The following is a 21705-nucleotide window of genomic DNA, read 5'->3' as shown; positions in this document are numbered from 1 at the left end:
GGAGTGCATTCTCTCCTACAGTGTTACCCAATAGTAATGCACGCTGTTTCTTAACACTGAGTCAGGTATGTTACATGAGTTTCTTTAGTGAATCCCACAGTGTCTTTCAGAAGGGGTATTATTGACTCCACTTTACAGAGAAGGAACCTTTAAAACTTTTAAGTCACTTACTCACGTTCACAACCAGTTCTCTGGCCAGGCAAGGCAGAACCAGGTATCTATCCCCCGATACCTTACCTTGGAGTCTGGATGCAAGCACAACACACCATTCATTTGGACACACTGGTCTCCAGAAGTTTAATGACTGAGAATGAAGCTAAGAATTCCCACTCTGACTTCAGTCGGCAAGGTTGTATCAGCCTGCAGAGAAAAGCAGAGTAGAAATCTAGATTATCCCATTTGAATGTTGTGGGGTTTGGGTTTATTGTAGGGTTTCATAAGGACCGAATACAGGGATCTCTTAAACAACATAGTTAAGGTAAAATTCGGAGCATACAGTACCATGAAAGCACAAGCTTGTTGCAGGTCTGTGATCTCTGTATGATGAGGAACTGATTTGCCCAGTCTTGACACAGTGATGGTGAATAAAACAAAGCAAGCTGTTCCAAGTGTCGTGATGAATTCACTGTAAAGTAGGCTTCCTTCCTCCTCTAGCAGGCAACAGATATCCTTTGCCATGTTGTTCACCAACTATCAAAAAGACTCCAACAGACTCCAGAACATTTCACACAACCCAACATCCCCCTGCAGTTTTCTTGAATTGTATGTTACTCGGGACTCTTTAAAGCAATGAGGGAAATACTGTAGTGCGAGCAGAATGCTTTACCCTTTTCATTTGCCTAAGTTTTCTGCCATAGCGAGTCACACAGAGCAGGGTCTACGCCCATGCATGGGAAATGACTACATTAGAATGGACAGAAGACGTGATTGAGAACCTGTTCTAATAAAATCATACTTGGTGAACACAAGTGCTCAAAGAAGGACTCAAAAAAAAAAAAAAAAAAAGGACAGAGCAGGAACCCTGGGCAGGGACTAACTCTTTGAATGTGGAGACGAAGGAAGAGGAACAGAAAAAGAACATCAAAGATTTTGATGCTATTGATAGATGGGAAGAATGTGCCCATGAGGGAAATCCTTCTCCATGACCCTTTCATCCTTGCTTCACTTTTGTTCATGGAGCAGGAATTCCCTATGGAAGTCAGATTGAAGCATAAATGGAGGCAGGCAGACATGGTCAGTCATACAGGAGAGTTCAAAGGGATGAGAGAAAGGTTTGTCCTTGTCGCTCTACTGAAGAGCGTTGTGGAGGAGGAGAAATTTGAGCTGAATGTATTTTTGGTTGGTGCAACTTTAAGTGCTCTGTTTGATAGCAGAGTTGTTTGAATGGCCTATTTCATAACTACACAAAGTTTCTCCAAATAGATGGTGTCTGCAGAATGTTCTGGTTGATGCATGAGTTCAGAACTCAAAGGTGTTTGCGCTTAGACCGACCAAGCCTTCTTTCTTCATAAGTCATCTTGGCATTTTGTCAACAAGTTAATTTGCTTTTCTAAGAAACTAGATTAATACTTCCTGTGCTTTGTGCTATTCGCAGCTCTACAGTGCAGTGAGAAGGGGAGAAGAAGCAGAAGCTACGGTTGGATCTCTCCTGTACTGTTCCAGACAGCTCCCGACCTCCGAGACAGCCTGGGGAAGAATTAGAGACGGCCCATGCATAAAGCCATGTGTCCGAGACACTGAGTGTGAGTTCCGTGCCACCCCCCAAAGGACATCCGTAGCTCAGTACATCACTGGCTCTCTTCTGGAGGCCACCACCTCTTTAGGAGCAAGAAGCGGCCTTCTCAGTACCTTCGGAGGATCCACGGGACGAGTAATGCTGAAAGGTAATGTCTGGAATTTTATTTTTAACTCTTCATATTTGCCTTTGGAGAATTTGATAACCATTCAGTATACAGCTGCTGATGGGAAATTGAGTCCACATAACAGAACCGTTAAGAAAATAAAGCAAAAGTAACTGTTTTGAGTAAATCGAAAAATTAAATCCCTCAACACATAGCAAGCATTAATTTTTAAAAGTTCTTTTTTTTTTTCAAAAATAGTACATGGCTGGAATTCTGTCTTTATTTTTGCATTTGTTTATTTATTTTGAGTGTGAGGGTGGATGGGTGTGTGCATATGTGTCACGATTCCGTGTCCAGAGGTCAGAGGACAACCTGTAGGATGGTGGCTCTCTCCTTCCACTGTGGTTTGCAGGGGCTGAACTCAGGTTTTCAGGCTTGGTGGCAAGCACCTTTACCACTGAGCCTCTCACTGGGCTTTTGAATCTTTAAAAAAAAATGCAGGTGGGTAGTTTCTCCAAGTAGTAATCCCTGAGAGATGTCAAACTACTCTGACTAGATGCTAGTAAGTAAATATGATCACGTGATCACATTGAAAAACAGCCATGCTTGATGACAGAGTGAAATGTAAATATTTTCACATATAGAACCAGTAGGTTTCTGGCAACAAGAGAAGAAAAGAACCATTTTTCAACGTGTCTCATTGTAAAAGCCCAAAAAGGCAGACATAGCGCAGAGAAATAGGAGCCAGGAGAAAATAGGGTCCCGAGCATCCAAACATCCCTGTGTCTTCCCATGACACACAGACAGGCGGGTCAGGAGTGGCAGTCACTAGAGAACCTCAGAGACCAGCTCACGACACAGCTGTCACAAACTGTTGGCAACCTTCCCTGGCAGGAAGCAACCAGACAGACAGGGACCATGCAAGGTTGTGTTCCACTGCCTGGGGGCTGCCAAGAGCCCCAACTGACATCCGGCTGCTCTGCCACGGGCCTTGTCCCTCCACAGTGAGCCCTCAGACTGGGGTTAGTTGGTCAGTGACCTTGCTCCTTGATCTTCACCCTCTCCTTTCCACCCTCACGCTCACCCTTTCCGTGCCTAAGAGGAACACCACTACCTGGTATGCCATATTGACTGCCATGTTGGATGGTTTCCTGCTATCACCTTAACTTCTGGGCATCGGCTTCAAATGAGTAACAGACGGAAAACACACAGTGTGGGAACACTAATCTGAAACAGTAATATGGAGAAAGTTAGTGCCAGGTATACCTGCTGGCAAGGGAGTAAAGCCACACCCTCACCCTCATGGAACTTACACTGTCTGCTCAGGAATCCTCCACTGCCACAGGACTGAAGGTTTCTTGGCTCTGCTGTGGCCCCCAGACACTAGCAGGACATTTTCCTTGTGCTCCAAGCATGGCAGGGCCTCATGAAAGTTCACCAACCCACACTCACCACATACCCATGCTGTACCCCACAGAGTGGAGGTGTTGCAGGAGACCCCACTGAAGTGTCACCAGTCAGCTTGCTGGCCGTATACTTACAAGGAGGCAAGATCTGCATGCATGAAGTAATTAAAGACTATGTAATAATATGTAAAAGAATAATATTATGTCAAGTTAAGTATCATGGAAGGAATGTAAAAGACACCACGTGTTCACAGGGTGGAGAAGTTAATCTGACAAATGACTTGACCTGAAACAAAATCAAAGTCAATACAAGCTACCTTATTTCCTCTTCCGGAATATCTAGCGTCCCAACTACGGCAGGGGTACTAACAGTGTTCCAAAGACCTTGAGAGTGAAAGCACTGGCCAGCGAACCTGTTGCCCTGTTAGCAACTTGCTTTGATTGCTGTTGTACTTCCTTGTTCAGAACAGCATCTCATGCATGGCTTCCCCCTGGAGCTGCACTAGACCATTAGCTGGTGTGAACACTTTCAGCTGGTGTGAACGCTCTCAGGGGACGTGAACGCTTTCAGTTGGTGTCGTAAGGAAGAGCTGGAGTTTAATTTTCGGTTTTGCAGCCTTTCGTGGTGTCTAATACCTGTCAAATTAGTGTCTGCTAAATAATAACATTAGCGGGTTGAGTTTGGCTCTATGCTTATTTCTGTCATTTCTAGTTTGCAGCCTTGGAGGCGGATTTCGACTGTGGTGCTCTCTTCCGTGGGATGTGTAAAGTTTCAAAGTGCCTTGGTTAAATATGTTTCTTCAACAAGCAGTGGGAAAATAATGCATCAAAAAGGGGGTTTATCATCACACGCACACACACAGACACATACACACACATACACACACACACACAATGTCAGGTTAACTAACTCAAACAGTGAGTGTATATTTCAAAACATTATATTGTAAACAGCCCATGCATGCAATTTTTGTCAATTATAATTTCCAAAGTAAAGCCAACTTGGTCTACATAATGAGTTCCAGGCCAGTCATGGCTACATAGTGAGACCCTATCTTAAAAATTATATTTAGTTTAATTTAAAAATTAATATTTAAAGACTAAAGCCCAAACACGTGAGACTTCAAAGGCACAGGGTATCGTCAGGATCTGTAGGGTCCTCATGAGAAAAGTAGGTCTTGAACCACTAGGGGATCTGGAGGAAGGGACTGGGTGCTATGCTTCAGTTGGCCACTTCTTTTGTTGTTCGGGGTGTGTTCTGTGGCAGACATTTGGTCAGTAGCTTTCAGCTCAGAATTGCTAATGAAAAGTTGCTCATAAGATCCCAGGCATGATGGAGTGTAGGAGTGTAGGAGGCTGAGGCAGAAGGATACTTAGTTTGAGACCAACCTCAGCTCAATACAAGATCCTGCCTAAAACAAAACCAAGAAAGCAGAAAGAAGTTATAAAGAATGTGTAACACATATTCTGTCTCCAGTTTCTAGCAGTTTACTTCTCAGGAGCTCTGTGGACCTTCCGACTCTTTCTGAGAGAAGCCGCATGTGATTTGATTTCTAGACTTGGTTCTCAAAATCCCTTCAACCTGTACCCAATAGAAATGTACTCTCTCTTCTGTGGGATGCTGAGAGTTGATCTTCAACAGGGTGTGGGGTGGGAAATATTCGGAGTGGGTTAAATGGCATTTCCTGTCAAGAAGAAATTATTTTCCTGGGAGATGAGTTAAAAAGTTAAGACTTTTACTGGGCTTAGTGAAGAACTTTCAGTCAGTCCTGAGATGTAAGTTGGTGTCAGCTCTTTCTTGATTATGGTTGATTGTACTCCAATGTTCATACCTGGATAGAGGAACCAAAAAATTACCCCAGTTACAAAAAAAAAATTTACAAAAAAAAAAAGTGGAACAAAGTGGGAGAGATGGAAAAGCACAGACCTTTTCCCCAGAGAGAAAAGGGAAGGAAGAAGGTCAAAGGATGACCTCTCCAAGGGAGAATTCATGTTTGAAGTCTGTGAGCATGAGCTGGGGGAGGTAGAGGCAATGACAGAGACAGAAAATTCCACTTGCACGAGGCACATAGTCTTGGCAGGGAGACAGAAAGTGGAATGGTGGCTGTGGAAGTTGGAGCAACAGGGAACGTGGAGTTAGAGAGCACAATTTCAGTTTCGCAAAAGGAATGTCCTGGAGGTGGGTAGCGACAAGGCTGTGTGAATGTATTTAACACCTGTGAGCGCCACTCAAAAATGTTAGAGAGGAATATCCAAATTTTCTACAATTGAGAGCAACCGAGGTGGCTATGAGCAAGGTTTACCCTATGCTGATCTTTTTTTCTCCCAGGTCTACATGAGTTTACACAGAACCGAGCAATTCCTTCTGAAAGTGGCTTTGATTACAAATAGGTGTCCCAGCAACCTACAGGGAAAAAATAGGGATAGAGGCTGCCCAGAAGTTTATCATCATGCCCAAGCCAAGGTGCTCACACAGGGCTCTGCAGACTTCTAGTTTTGCCATAGCTTATGGGATGGGATGGAGGCAGTTGACCCTTAGAGCATGATCAAAGCTGGCACATTTTGTTGTTGTTTAGGGGGGGAGAGTGTGGGAGGTTGGCTTTTTTGGCTTTTTGTTTGTTTTTGTTGTTGTTGTTGTTCTTTGGGTTTTTTTTTCCGTAAGATCACTGCAGATGATCTATTAAGTTAAAAGTTTCCAAAATTCAGAGATATTTATGCACATGTATGTCTATGTATGAGCTTATACATGTGTGTGTGTGTGTGTGCAGGTGTACTTGCTTGCCTGTGTTTATGCACAGAGGCCAGAAGAAGGCATCAGGTGTTCCCTTCTGGCACTCCCCCCAATTTCATCGAGGCAGAGTCTTTCCCTGAACCTGGATCTTTTACGGTTTGAGCTAGGCTGGAAGCCAGCAAGGCCCAGCAACACTCCTGTCTCCAGACTTCTTCAGAGCCTGGGTGATGGGAGTGTTCTTTGTGTCTGTTGTCACATGGGTGCTGGGATCTGAACTCCAGTCCTCGTGATTTCCCGGTGTGGTAGTTGGTTTTAATGTCATCTTGCCTAGTCCTGTGGGAAGAGGAAGCCTCAGGTGAGGAGCTGCATCCCTCAGACTGGTCTCTGGGCATTTTCTTGATTGTTAATTCATGTGGGAGGACTCAGCCCGCTGCGGAGAGAGCCACCCTGAGAAGGTGGTCCTGGATTGCATAAGAAAGGAAGCTGAGCAAGCCAATAAGCAACATTCCTCCATGCTCCATGGTCTCCGCCTTAGTTCCTGACTCCAGGTTCCTGCCTTGATTTTTCTCAGAGATAGACCGTGATACAGAAGTGTAAATGAAGTAAACTCTTCTCTCTGCAGGTTGTTTTTGATCATAATGCTTATCTGAGTAACAGAAAGCAAACCGATTTTCAGGGTAATTGCTCTTAATTACTGGGCTATCACTCTCTGCCCCCTCAAGAGACACGTTCACATTGGTCATCCAGATATGCCCTTAGTTGCAAGGGTTTGCTATCCCTACACGGGCAAGATGGAGTAAGTGTTTGACACAGTTAATCTCTCTCACTTCCTGTCTTTATTGTCATCACCTCTTCCCTACTAACCTCATTAGAATTTCAGGATTAACAGTGAGGAAATGGCAGTCAGGAGGATCACCACCTTTAATGGACTCAGAAAGTAGCCAAGTGTGGTGGCATCTGTGGGTACACACCTGCAACCCCAGCACTTGAGAGCCCTAGGCAGGAGGATGGTAGCAAGTTTGAGGCTAGCCTGGGCAGTGTTAGGAGGTCTGTCTCTCCCAAAGCAAAGTGGAACAAAGTGCAAACAAACATACAAAACCCACGACAACAACAAAATACCTAAACCCAAAACAAAACAGCAAAAACATAAGATAAGTTAAAAATAGAGAGAGAAGGGTCAAGTGAGCCATAGAAATATTCAGTGCTGAAAGAGAAAAATAATAAATATGTGATAATGAGAAATTTTTAAATAAAACAATGGAGTGTTCTCACATGTGTACTTGGCATCAGTTGATAAAATCAACAGTGCCACAAACACAGTTTTTCCTTCCTACCTTGTTAAGTTTGTAAGTGACAAGATTAAATGTCACACTTTACCAGAATCGAGCACAGTTACTGATCCTTAAAGTATGTGGCAGGAAGGAAAAGCTATACCGTTCATTTTTAATGACTTTGCATGTGTTTGTACATCTGTGAACAATTGTTCAGGTTATTGGTCATTCCTTGGCTATAGCTAGAACAGTGATAGAAAGACAGAGCGCCTTATAGAGTCCGTCTTCTTATTTGAAAATAGAGAATAATTGGCTTCTGATAGAAAAGTTGGACACATTTTCAAATCACATATCTTTCTTTTACTACAATAAACATATTCTACCTGTGTCTTTTCAAGAGTTAATAGCTTTGAATATTAAAACCAGAAATCATAGTAGGAAAACACAGACATTGGACGTGCATGACTATACCTCATAAATAGGTTTGTTTATAACGGCTGTCTTGGTTGACTTCCTCCTAATCAAAACAGTTAGCCCTTGCATGCCTACCAGGCTGCAAAGGTATGCACATAGCTCCAATCCAGATTTCTGTTTGTTTAAAGAAACGTCCTGACTTATTAGTTTTGCTACCTTGGAACTATTTGGTGGATAAAAATATACCTTAATGTGAGGCTGAGTATATTTCTGTAGCAGTTAATTAATTAAGGAATATTCAATTAGCTCCCCACGGTGGCCTAGAGCTGTGTCAGCTATGAGGAGAATGCAGATACATGTGGAAGTCTGCAGTTTGGAGAACAGTGTTTCTCATTCCAGAAAAACGTCATGCTTGGTCTCGGGCCAGCTGCGGTAGCCCTTACCAGCTCGTGCGAGAAAGCCCTGGGCTGCTAAACTGATGTGGGGCAGTACTTCATGGCATCAGGAAGTCTGATGGGCACAGAACGAAGGCCTCTGCTGTGGGGCCCCAGGTAGTCAGGTGACATCCAAAAGAGAGAACCCACACACAAGGTAACCCCAGCATTTGGTCAGCCACCTATGATCCAAGAGTGAGTTTGCCACCAGATGTGACCTCTGGCTTCAGTTATCTGTGTCACAGTCACCTCTTATTCAGCTTCATTTTGTGCCCAGAAATAAAGAAGACAAGCTGCCCTGCATCTCAATAAGGTGTTGACGCAGTGGGAGGGCAGGATGGATGGACAGCAGAGTGTCCCGTAACTGAGGGTCCTTTGGGTTCCAATCAGTGCATCCAGAAAGGTGATTGGCAAGAACTAAAGCGCTAGAGCAGCACCCAGAGTTTTAAATTAAAAGGTCCAGTCTTGGTTACATATTCCAGAACCTCATCCACCAGAGTTATCCGAAATGCTACACCAAGGTCTAATCTAAAGATGACTAGATTCCAAAGCTTTCCCGCAAAACATTGCTAAATGTTGGAAATGAACACAGTTCTAAAAGATAATTTTTCAAGGTTTCAAAGTTTCTAAATCAATGTTAAAAAAAAAAACCCAGAATAAGAGAGGTGTGAATCTACTCAGAGAAGCAACACAGCAGCTGGATTATACTGAAGGAGTCAAGACCTGCATCTGAACTAGAAACTAAAGCTAGAACTTCAGGTTGAAGAGAATATCAGTAGATAAGCAAGGCCAGAAAAATGCATCTTAGAATAACTGGAAGAAAGGACCAAATCCCCCCATCAAGGTGGCTATGGCCAAGAAAGGCCATTCATGTGCCATCTGCGTTGCTCTACCGGTTCCATTGGCACACTCTACACTTAGAATTTTGAAAAGAGGCCAATGTGAAGAAGTTGGTGAGTTCAAGCCCCTCATTTCCAACATGGCTGTTGTCAGTGGCTGTAATGAAGACTATTTGGGCTTCACCTCCAAATGAAATCAAAAAAGAGGAGGCTGAGAGACTTTGTTGGAGGGAGGTGATGAAAGATGTTCAGCCATGAGTGAGTGTTGCCTTAGGCTCTCTTAGTCCTGTTCGGAATATCTCTTGTGCTGTTGCTGAGAAGACATTGAATATGAGCGTCACTCCATCTTGGGTTTGAGTCTTGACATCAGTACTCTCATTTAAAACAGCTTTACTTTACAGAAACCTTAGTTTCTGCTTCGGTCAAACATAAATGAGACCAATAGCTTCAGCTGGGTGTGGTAATGTAGACAAGGAACGTAGTATCTGGTGCACAGCACCCTTCAATCAGTCTTGAGACAGTGACAGTCACTGAGGATGGTGGTGGCGATGCTGCCACTCTACCATGAGCTCACTCATAGTGTGCACAGAGAAGAAAAATCCCCCCCTGGGTTTTCCTGGCTGTGTGCCCTTGCACCAGCAACTTGAAGGGCGCCTGAGAGAGGGTTATCTAGAGGCTTCTGGCAGCCACATGTAACTTCATTAGTTTTTCCTTAGTTTCCATTCATTTAGCAATTCATACATTCATTTAATTAGCAATATTTATTGAACATCTCTGTGCCAAAACTGCAGGAGTAAACAAGATGTGGCCTTTACGTCAAGGACTGCACTGCCAGGGAGGAGATGAGCAGATGAGAAACAAGCACGCAGCTTTAGCATGGTGTAAAGGTCGTATCTGAAATAAATACAGCACCTAGGGGCACCAAAGAGTCCCTGAACTCTCTTGAGAGAAGTGTGGGGGTTCTAACATTACTTAAGAGCCAAAAGAAACATAAACAAGGTTAAACAAGGGGCAACCTCTGGCCTACGTGAGGAAACTCTTTTTGTTTCTAATTAATTCTCTGCTGAATATCTTTGTTCCAACAGCGGTAGAAAATGTGCCACATGGTCACTGCTGGCATTGTTTTATGGGAGCTCTGCTGACTAGTTTTTATGTCAGCCTGACACAGGCTGGAGTCATCTGGGAAGAGGGAACCTTGACTGAGAAAACGCCCCTAAACAGACTGTCCTGTGCGTAAGCCTGTAGTGTGTTCTTGACTGATGATTAACGTGGGAGAGCCTTGCTCACAGTGCGTAGCACTGGCTGGAGGGTCCTGGATGGTAAAAGAAAGCAGGCTGAGCAAGCTGTGAGGAGCAAGCCAGTACACAGCACCTCTCCAGAGCCTTTGTATCAGTCCTGCTTCCAGGTCCTGCCTGGATTCTGTGCCCTGACTTCCCTGAGTGATTGAGTATGGCCCCAAAGCTTCAAGGTGAAATAAACCCTTTCTTCCCCAAGTTGCTTTGGTCATGGTGTTTTAGCACAACAACAGAAAGCCTGACAGAGGCATGAGCTAAGTCTAAAATCTGTAATTGGCACAAAATCTAGCATTCAACTTAAAATTTTTTGTTGCGTATTTTAGTGAAGTTACTCATTACAGTAAACATTAAATGAGGTGTATGTTTTAAACTACATGAATTAATTCTTTTTCGTGTTTCCAAATTGTCTTAAAGGATAGAACTCACTTAAATGGGCTATGAACATTTTTGTCCATGGGAACATTTATAGAACATAATGGAATATGCTTACAATCTGTTTATAATGGCAATGTGGGTCAGTAGCAGATAATTGAGAAAGAGAGAAAAATCTCAAAATAGCCTGAGTCATTCTTTAAACTTCAGTCAGAACTGAATCCCCTTAGAAGAACTAATGGAGAAACCAGGAACACAGTTGGATTGGGAGTGTTTTGTTTTGTTTAAATGAATTTTAATAGAACAGATTTAACCATGTGCAGCAAAGTCTACGATGTTTTGCCAACTAGAAATACAAGCCGACAATTTCAATTCTTTTTTAAAAGCCTTCTTAAATTTGTATTTCTTCTGACAACAAATGCTACTTAAAAAATGTTTTCCGTGTACTAATTAACAAGCAATTCTGTAGAAAGTCGAACAAACTTATGCTTCAGAATTCCTGAGGGTGTCTGTGAGGATATGGTATTTCCCCCAGTTTATACTCAGTCACTCTCTTGATTAATAAACAAACATCTGAGTATCCATTTCAAGCAAATGTTGTAGATGGTCTGGGAAACAGAGAGGAAGGGAGTGTGCAAAGAGTTTTAGAGACTTTGGAGTCTCAAGTTCTGGGCTAGGGACTGCTCAGCTGAGAACATTCTCCTTCAACCAGAGTTTTTCAGAGTTTCTCAGTATAAGCAATGTAGTAGGAGGCTGCTTGTTGGTTCCCGGCCACCTAGCTAGCTTAGACCTGAAATAATCACACAGAAACTGTATTAATTAAATCACTGCTTGGCCCATTAGCTCTAGCTTCTTATTGGCTAACTTTTACATATTAATTTAATATGTAAATTACGTGGTTTTGGCTTACTGGCTAAAGTTTCGGTATGTCTGACTCTGGCGGCAGCTCCAGGGCGTCTCCCTGACTCTGCCTTCTTTCTCCCAGCATTCAGTTTTCCCCACCTAGTTCTGTTCTTCCCTGTCATAGGCTCAAAGCAGTTCTTTATTCATTAACCAATAAAAGCAACACATAGACAGAAAGACCTCCCACACCAATGCAGCGTGTAATCCCAACTCTGGTTGATTCTCAAATCCGTGTTCTTCACCTCTAAGATAAGGCTTCTTTAACTTTTCCATACGTGACCCATTTTTGCCTGAAAAAATTTATAAAATTGTGGATACAGAATGTTTATAGACACACACACACACATACAGGTACATATATTATACAATTATTATACCAAAAAAATTGTTTTAGAATCATTCTGTTCAAATGGCAAACTTATATTTATCCTAATGTGGAAGATTGGAAGGGGGAATGTGTGCAGAACCCAGGGGGACAAAGAGGAAGTAGTCCAGTGTCTCAGTGAGAGAGAAGACTCATTTGGCAGACGTGGCTACAAGTTAGAAAGTGAGGCAAAAACTTGGCCCTAATCCTTCAAAGAGCCCATACAGGTCCTCACAGGTTGGATTTGGGGAACATGCTATCCACAGTGAGTGGCCTGTGCCCCAGAGCCTGAGAGGCAGTCTCTGTGAGAAGAATGGCAGTTGAAAACCTGATTGTTCCTGCATTGGGAATCAGGGAGCTCAAAAACAAAAATTCAAGAGTCAGTGTGAGTCCTCTTAGTTTGGGTTGGCATGAAATAGTAGTCGCAGAAAAAGGACTAGTTTAGAAAATTCAACATCACTGAGGGAAAAAATGAAATGTAATGAAAAATACAGTTGGTTAAGAACAGGGCATTTTTACTACAACATGGCACTGTTAAAAAAAAAAAAACCTCCACATCTGAGCCAAGGAATAGCTTCTACCCTGAGTGTGGGTGTCTGAGTGCTTCTGGCATATCTGGCTCAGCTGAGCAGCTGAGAGCGAAGCCACCATGGGTCTGACACAAGACATAGATCTTGCCCAAATGTGGAAAACCTTTAGGGACGCTAAAACCATTAGGGATCCGTAGCCCTGACTTGAACCAAGCAGAATAAACAAACCCCTGCCCAAATTGGAACTCGCAGGACATCTTGCAGAGCTATCCAAGGGGAAAGGCTGGAGCCTCCAGGGTCTTTGAGTGGGTTAACATCTTGTTTCAGCTGCTCAGCTCAGGTTTGATGAGAACGGGTGTATTTCCGTCTGTCCTTTGAAATAGCGTAGCACCTCAGTTGCCAACCCACTGATGGTTGAAGCTCTGAACCAGTAACACACATTTCTTTTTCTTTCTGAAAATGGGATGTTAAACCAAGTTAGATCTATTGGAGTTGTGATACAAATTCCAAAGTTGGAAAGGCTCCAGAGAGCATTCACATTTTCCATGGATGGAGTCTTGGTACATTCCCAACCTCTATTTCTATTTTCAATATCCTTTGTCACTCTTCCCAGCTAAATAGTTCAGTTTTCTATATGCACAACAGAGTGAACATTATTGCTGTCTCTTCCTAACAGCTAAGTGGTATCATTGTCAGGACATGTTGACCCCATTTTAAAAAGGGAAAAGAAAAAAGAGGCAGGTGGGAGGGAGAGAGGAAGGGAAGGAGGGAGGGAGGGAGGGAAGGAGGAAGGGAGGGAAGGAGGAAGGGAGGGAGGGAAGGAGGAAGGGAAGAAAGAAAGGAAGGAAGGAAGGAAGGAAGGAAGGAAACTGGGCAGGCAGGTTGGAGAGCTATTTCATCAATAGTCACCACCAGAGACAGACGCCAGAGACAGAACTTTACCCAGTAAGCACGTGGCAATACACAGATTAATGGAGATAATTAGTTATCTAATAGTTATAATAGATAATAGTTAGTTTAGGATATAAGAGCTAGCCAATAAGATGCTAGAGCTAATAGGTCAAACAGTGATTTAATTAATACAGTTTCTGTGTGATTATTTTGGGTCTGAGAGGTCAAGAAACAAACAAGCAGCCTCTCACAACAGATGGTGGAGGAAGGGAAGGGGAACTACTTAAAATAAAGTATAATAGCCTATGTATTATATATTATATATTTATTTATATATTATTATAATAATATACTTATACATAATGTTAATATACTTAAATATAATGATATATACTTAATATATACTTAAATATCATGTATAAATATATGAAAATGTCATAATGAAACTCTTTACTTTTTATGCTAACTTTACAAATAATTTAAAATTTAAAAATACATATTTTTGTGCAGTTTTTTAAAAGCATATGAAATATGATAGGACTCCCAAATGTACTCAGAGTGATCTGAAATCATTAATTTCTCTCTGCATTTCATCCTTTTAGCCTATAATATTGGACAGTGTATAGACTCATCTTAGAAAGTACAATGAGAATAAATAGGAAATATAAATTCATTAGAATACTGTCCTCCAAAGTGAAACTGGAGCAAAGAAGACACCCAGAAATAGCAAGTACAGGATTTTAATAGTAGGCTGAGTCTCAGGAAGGGGGATAATAAGGTTAGGTTAGCCAAAAGGAGAGAACATGGAGAGCCTTGGGGAGGCCTCTGGAGCTGTGCTGGGTGCTAAGTCAGAAAATCTCAGGAGAACAGGGATGTGAGACTGTAACCTCCTGGATCTCACCTTCAGAGTTTATTGCTCCCATCCACACCAGGATCTCCCATAATTCCAAGGGGTATCAACCACAGTCCACACCTTCCCTGCCATAGGTCTCTCCATCTTGCCAGAAAACTCAACTGGGCAATGTTGTAATTCCCTTTCTCCTGCTCTCGCTCAGCCCTGAAAATGTTGGTTTTTATTTTTTTAATATACATAACTCTCTACAAAGAAAAGAGAGAGCAGATTAAATAAAGGGAGAATGGGAAGAAGGGATGGGAGAAGACAAACGGAGAAGGAGAAGCAAAATGAAGGCAATAACGCAGAAATTGCACTGAAGCAGATATGTTCCAGCAAGCACAGAGACCACTTTCTTAAAAACTGACTCACAGTCCCAACCTTGTCAGTGGAGTTCATTTGTAGAACTTGGCAGCTCTTCTCTGCTTCAATTCATACATATGACCTTGGAGAGAGTAAGCCGGCTACCTGAGAAGCCAGATCTGCCAATGTGGCTGCCGTGTCATTTCTAGAACCTTCTGACTTACCCCCATGGAAGGCTCTGGGTCTTTGATCCCTTGGTCTGTGTCTATTCCACTCTTGAGTTCTAATCATAAGCCCAGAACGGTCCATCATCAGTTTGTTGTAGACCCTTCGCCCATTGAATCAGCTTTGAACCCTTGATCTAAGCTAATCAATCTCACAGACTCCTTAACCCAAATCAAACAACACAGCTACCATTTGTTGGCTCAGGCACCATGTGCCATTCATTGTTCTAAGTGCCTTGCTGATGTCAACCCTCTTGTACCTGGAATTGCAGCCCCAGAGGCAGCAAGAGTCTCCAACCCCACCTGAGACATCAGGAATCGGGATCCTGCTTTTTTTGTTTTTTGAGATAGACTCTCTAGCTGAGAATGTTAGTTCATTCCTGTTTATGTCACTTCATTGCATAGCTGTAATCCTCTCTCTCTTGCTTCTGTCACCAATCCCTCTGTGTCAGTTTCATGAGCCACTCTAAAATGTTTGGAGTTACTCTTGCTGCCCAGGGGCTATAGTCAACAATTATGAAACACCCTGAGTGACCAGAATGGAGTTCTGGTGGACTATCATCCTGTAGAGGAAGCAGGACCTGGTCACATGGGTCCTTTCAGGTGAAAGTATCAAAGAGTAACTAGATAGTATTGGAAAGCTGTTAGAAAATACACAATCTCCTGGTATCTTTTATATTCACCTCTGTAACTATAGTCCAAAAGTAATTGATCCTGAAAGAAATATGTGACCAGTGAGTAATTTGCATTTTAGTGGAATGAAGGAGCCACGTGGCTTGTGTGCATTAATGAGCTGTTTCATCCTTTTCTAATTCCCATGTGCTTAAAAGAGTATTAACATGTGCCCAGGGTCTAGGATGACCTGCCTGGCTTTCACACAGAAACATGTAGACCTCCCGTCATTGGCCTAATCATTGTATTATTTCAGTTACATTCTGTGTAATTCTCAGAACAACTATGTGAGTCACATTGCAAAAGCGAGGACACTAAAATTTAGACACTTTATGTTGTTGTCCCTCTAAGTTTTAGTTATGTATAGAGACTTGGAAAGGGAAAGAGAACTCGCATCTTTAAGCCCTGTTATTTAGAGCTCTTCTCTTCTTGCTCCAAGCCTGATAGCTCCAGTCTATAAACTGAAGCCCTACAGTGAAACTTAGTAGGTACCCCTGTTGTGGCATATTTCAGGCCTGCATTTAGATGGCTGTAAGATATCTCTCACCCTCAACTGTGAAGTGTAGCCTTGGAGACAGTAAACTGTCTGGGAAGAATCTGCCAGTGCGGCTGCTATGCCATTTCTGGAATCTTCTAACTTACCCCATGGAGGGCTCCAGGTCTTGGATCCCTTCAGCTGTGTCTGCTCCATTCTACATAAACACACATAGGATATGTTGATAGGTGTGAAGAGTTCAGGAATACTGACTTGTACCATCTTTCTCAGCAAGGATCAAAGGAAGTTTCCAGATAAATGTCTCTCCCCAGAAATCTTGATTTCAGGGTTAAATAACTAAGGAATTGTCAAGCGTGATTTGAACTTGGGTCTGCCCCCACGTTAGGGCCTGCACTCCTGAGCACTGTTTACTTGATACGGAGGCTGGCGAGGGTCCTGGTGGAAGGAGGCATCTCTAGTGAGTTTAGCTGCCAGGATTCTCAGGCCTTCAGCCCTGGCTTGCACAGCGGACAGTGGCAGCAGTTCAGCAGGGGCTTACAGACACCCGATGCTGCAACCTGGACGGTCTACATTGAGCTGTGTGTGCTGCTCAGGCCCCAAAGAGAGACGCCCCAAGAGTTGCCTCTTCAGATCCGATGACTGCTTAATACCAAATCAGAAAAACTAACTTCAGGAAGGAAGTGTGAGGTCTCTCCCAGACTTGTATAAATGGTGTTGTTTTCTTTACACGGTTCACTGGGCTGACCGCCATCCTCCTTCTGCCTGGAGCTGCCATCAAGAACATCATCTCACCGGGCTTTTCCAGGCCCCTATACTTTGATCTAATGGAAATTTTATAAATATTCCCCCCTGCTTCTAAATAGCACAGAACAATCAGAGGCTGATGTAAACAGGTTAACAGGTTAAAGTAACAGTTAAACTGAAAACTGATGTAACAGTTTTCAGGGGAAAACTGAGACAGAGGAAGGGGAAGGACCAGACCTTGAGACAAGTGATCAATGAATAAATGCAACCGTAGCCTAGGACGAAATTCTTCTAGAAGAAGAAATAAGAGAGGCCTCTGGAACTTGGAGTCTAAGAAAAAGAAGGTGTTAATTTTATTCTTCTAAGGGGAACCTAGGTACAAACTGGTTGTCTTAACTTTGAGAATCTGGGATGTTCAGATTTTTTCACAACAGAAAGCTGAAAATCAAGAGTTGTATATCTGTAAGCCATCTGCTTAGCTGTGATGATTACAACATACAATGAGGACTGAGAACTGTGACCTAGGAGGAGGAGCTGCAAAGCGCCCCATAAATTAGTATCATGGCTGAAGAGTAATAAGGACTCAAGCAAAGACCATGGATGGTGTTGAGCATGAAGTTGTAGATGGTCAAGTTTTGTCCACACTACAACCGTATAATGATCTTAATATGTTCAGTTTGAGGTCCCCAAATGTATCATTGGCCACTTTGCACAGCCATTATTTTTTTTCTATTAAAGTTGAGTTTAGCTTTGTCAGTAAAAATCTTTTGCCTAAAGCATCAAACATAGTAAAAAAGCATGCTGATTATATAATTAAATATAAAATAGTCCTTGTCTGTTACTAGATTGGTTACATTATCTGGGTTGAAGTCACATAATAGGCCCTCAATGCATACAGGACGTACGTGTCAAGTCAGCAAATGAGACGCTGCTGTGACCAAGCAGTTTTGATCCCATTTTCATTCAAAAGGAGGAATGGACATTCTTGAGTTTGTAGATAAGTTAAATTCTGATGCCCAAACCACAGGAAATGGTTAAAATCACAAGCTATAGAACCACCTACATCTAGCTTAGAATTCAGATGCCTCTTCTTGCTACTTATGAATATTTGGACAAATTGCTTGTACTCTCTGAGTTTGCTCAGATATCTGATGGAATACTGATCTTACCTTGGCAAGTTTAAGATGCCAAGTAATTACTTTTTGCAAGTAATGTGCTTAGTATTTAGATGAGTTGGGAGGCTTTTCAGTGTCAGTAAGTGATACGTTATCAGCACCATTATTGCTGCCTTCTAGGGGAAAACAAAGTTGCTAGATCCATAAACATTTTTCTCATTAAGTAACTTTGACCTATCCGAAGTTTGGTACAAGTAATTTCTACGGTGATATGTTCTACATCAGAAATAATCCTCATAGTTAACTTTTTACTCTTAGAGTTATTTCAGCTGCTATTCATTGGGAGAGTAGAAAATGTGAGTATAATCACAATGATGATAAAGAATTTGCATTTTGCATTACTATAAAGATTTATTTCTTTTTCAAAAATCATAATTTTTTTAAAATATCAGATTGTTTGTGAGTTGAAGCCATGATAACAGTTATATCTCATTTTGCTTTCTTTTCTTGTCTAACTAACGTCAGGGCTGAGTTAAAGCCAAAATTGCAAATAAATAATAAAAGTTTTTCCCAGATTGAAATTAAACATGTAGTATATTCTTACCAAAGTGAGTGTAGACTTGAGCATGAAATCCCATCCAATTATTATATTTATTAATAAAATAATAGATAAAACCCATACAGTCACTTCAATAGGCACAGAAGACAAATATAACAAACTCAAGCATCTTTTTACTAATATGTGTGTGTGTGTGTGTGTGTGTGTGTGTGTAGAAATCCAAGGAAACTTCTTCAAGCTAATGAAATGTATCTACATGAAATCCTCAGTTAACCCTATACATAATGATGGAAAATAACCAAGCAGAGATTCCCACTCTAACATTGTACTGGAGGTTCCATACGGGGAAGCCATACAGGAATATAAGAAATCCAGACTGGAAAAGAGACGTGAATCTACTGTGTTAGCAGATGGCATGATTTTGTCCATTGGCAGTATGATACAATCCACTCAAACAGTCTTAGAACAAGCAAGTTCTCAATATACATAGCTATTTGCTTCCTCTTTACTGTGACATGTAATATAATAAAACTCAAGCATATTACTTATCACAGCACTTCTTATAATATACAGCACGGACTGTTAAAGAGTCCTTTAAAATTAAATATAAGATTACATTTAGGGTCAAAGAAATGCATACTGTATGGGTATTTTATTATTAGAGAAAATTATGTGCCTTCATAATTTAATTTTATAAATGGTGTATAGTGTATGTATATGTATATAAGTGTACATACACACATACACACACATATGAAAAAAATTAAATCTCAAATAAAAATATCAGTAGAAATTTGAGTGAGTGAAATATTGACCATTTTATTTCTGTTCCTATTTGTCTTTATATTTCCTGTAGCATGCATTTCTTTGGAAAGCAAGGACAAGAGTGTGTTTCCTTGGCAGGAGTGCTGTCCTATAGTCTCTCTGAGGGGTTTCCATCTAGTAGATAGTTTTATTTATCCATCGTTTGACTCTCAATCTAGCGATTCTTTTTAAGTGGTGCTTCAGAAATAATGATGCTTCATTGACTTCGTGAGCTCATCTTTGTTGGGGAGGCTGTGAGCAAGCCAGACACCTTCATTGTTAGATTGATTTTGTTACTCCAAGACCAATAACAATCAGCAAAGGGGAAAACTCACACCAATTTACTAACCTTTTTTAAGCCTATCACTTCTGTTGAAACAATTTTCAGCTCTGCCTGAAAGTTAATGGTTTTAAGCCGATTTTGTGTCTTTTATAAAAAGAAATCAATGCCCTTCTCTCTATGTCTTAGTTTATATAATTGGGAGTTCACCACTAGAGCATCTGAAGTTTTGAGAATCTGAAGTTTTACTTTTTTTAAAATAAAGTTGTTTACAAAATTTGCTAAAGTTTTTCAAAGGAAAAAAAGATAAAGTCTATACAAAGAGGTTTTTCCTACTTTCTTCTCTAAGTAAACTATGTTTCAAAAGCACTATTTAGTCACTTGTTTAATGTATGAGTGTTTGCCAGCCTGTAGGTCTGTGCACCATGTGTGTGCTTACTGCCTAGGAAGGTCAGAAGGAAACACTAGATTTCTTGGCACTAGAATACAGACTGTTCTGTATGTGGGAAATGGGAACTGAACCTAGATTCTCTGTAAGAGTAACAAGTGCTCTTAACTGCTGAACCATCCCCCCCATCCCCAGCAATATATATTGAGAAAAAATATGAACACCCTGAAAACTGAGCCAGTTTTTTGTTATGAGAATATTGGCGTTTTGTCCCGTGGAAAAATTTTCCAGAAACCTTTTAAATGTGCTTTTTTAGTAAAAATATTGTTGTTTATATATTACTAAGAAACTAGCAAAACAGAACTATGTACTGGACAGATATGGAAACATAGGCCCACCAATACAAACCTCCCTGCTCCTCAGTGGCATCATATTTTTTGTTTTCTGTTTACTTTTTTCACACAAACTTGTGAAAAATTTTCAGTTCAGTATAGATCAATTTACCTGAGTCTGTATTTTTGCAAGAATCTCTGTTGTATAAAATACTAGAATTAGAATGGCCAAGGATTCACACTTACAAGCTTGACTTGTCTTCCCAGCCATCCTAAGCCCTCACTGTCGTCGGAGCGGGAATGAAAGCCATAAACAGGTTCTCTGGTTTATAATCTGATCTCCTTTAAAGTTATAGTTGGAAATTAGAGAGAGAGCACCTTCTAAATTCAGATTCTGTAAGGTGAAATCCAACTCTCCAACCTCACTTCTGACCCAGAAAAGGAAGTGTGTGTGTGTGTGTGTGTGTGTGTGTGTGTGTATGTATGTGTGTATGTATGTACACGCCGTACACATGCAGAAATATACTCCATAGGAAATTAGGACACAGTGTGTCTCTTCTGCAGGAGATTCTTTAAAAATACCTAGTGCAAAACTGGCCACCTTTTGAGTCAGAACAAGGTTAAAATTCTAACTCCACCTCTTTGGAACACTGTATCTTTAGGAAAATTGCTTCACATTTTCCATCTCCGTTCCATAGTCTGTGGAATGGAGATTACCACACCCATTACATGTTCTCTGTGCGGAATGTCATGCAATGAAAAAGATAGTAAGAATTGGAAAGCCAGGGCTGGAATGAGCGGCTATTAGTTGAGATGTGAGAAAGGATGACTTTGGAAGTCCCTGCAAATGTCATGACAGGCAGAAAAATAAGCCATGAAGAGGTAAGAAGAAGATTTGATTCAGTTTGAATTTGTCAAGTCAAATCAGTCTTTGGGAATCTGATGCCAGGCAGTTTATTGCCAGTGTATTTGAACGCAGTACAATTTGGGGGAAAGTTTCCTGGTATAGTACAACCTCCAGTGCACAAAGAGGCATAATTAACTACATCAAAACTCAACTCAAAGTACATGTCGCTTCTTCCAGCAAGATGGGTTCTAGAGCCAGGTTATGGATTAGGCTAAGAGCCTAGGAAAGGATTTGGTGTGGTCTCGGTCATACATACAGATAATGTAGAGATCATTTGGGCTATTAACCATCTGGGTCCTGGTTGTGGGAGCTTGCAGGGAGCCCCTGGCTATACTGATAATTTAAGGGTCATTTAGACGACTAGCCACCTCTGGTCCTGGTTGTGAGAGCTTGAATAAGGCCTGGCCCTACAGATAACAGGGATTACCAGGCCATCCAACACCTCTAATTCACAGCTTTCTGGGTGGATAAACAGGTTTTACATCCTTTCCTTTGAGAGGACAATCCTGCATGCTTGACATTCCCGGTTTCCCTGTTGATCTGTGTGTGCAAGCACCTTCTTGGTCCCAACAAATGACCAAGCCAAGAGTATCCTGAGTGGCTGTTCTAATCACATGGAAGGTGTATAGAAGGTGCTACCGTTTTGGCTAGTACACACTCTGTAACACTACACCTTCCCCACTCATACTCTGAAGCTG

General features: G+C 41.6%; 1 protein-coding gene across 7 annotated transcripts in view; it reads left to right on the top strand.

Moving 5' to 3' along the window:
• Plce1 (phospholipase C epsilon 1) overlaps positions 1–21705 on the top strand; it is a 277183-nt gene that overhangs the window by 125300 nt on the left and 130178 nt on the right. For all 7 annotated transcript variants that reach the window (XM_087907931.1, XM_087907928.1, XM_087907930.1 and 4 more), the window contains one exon: positions 1595–1883. In XM_087907931.1, the coding sequence (XP_087764057.1) occupies positions 1595–1883 (289 nt within the window). The remainder of the gene's footprint in view (positions 1–1594; positions 1884–21705) is intronic.

The sequence above is a fragment of the Myodes glareolus genome, chromosome 7 (assembly GCF_982192425.1).
Source record: "Myodes glareolus chromosome 7, mMyoGla1.1, whole genome shotgun sequence".
Taxonomy (NCBI): domain Eukaryota; kingdom Metazoa; phylum Chordata; class Mammalia; order Rodentia; family Cricetidae; genus Myodes; species Myodes glareolus.
The sequence above is the reverse complement of the archived record's forward strand: the minus strand, read 5'-3'. Positions and strand labels throughout refer to the sequence as shown.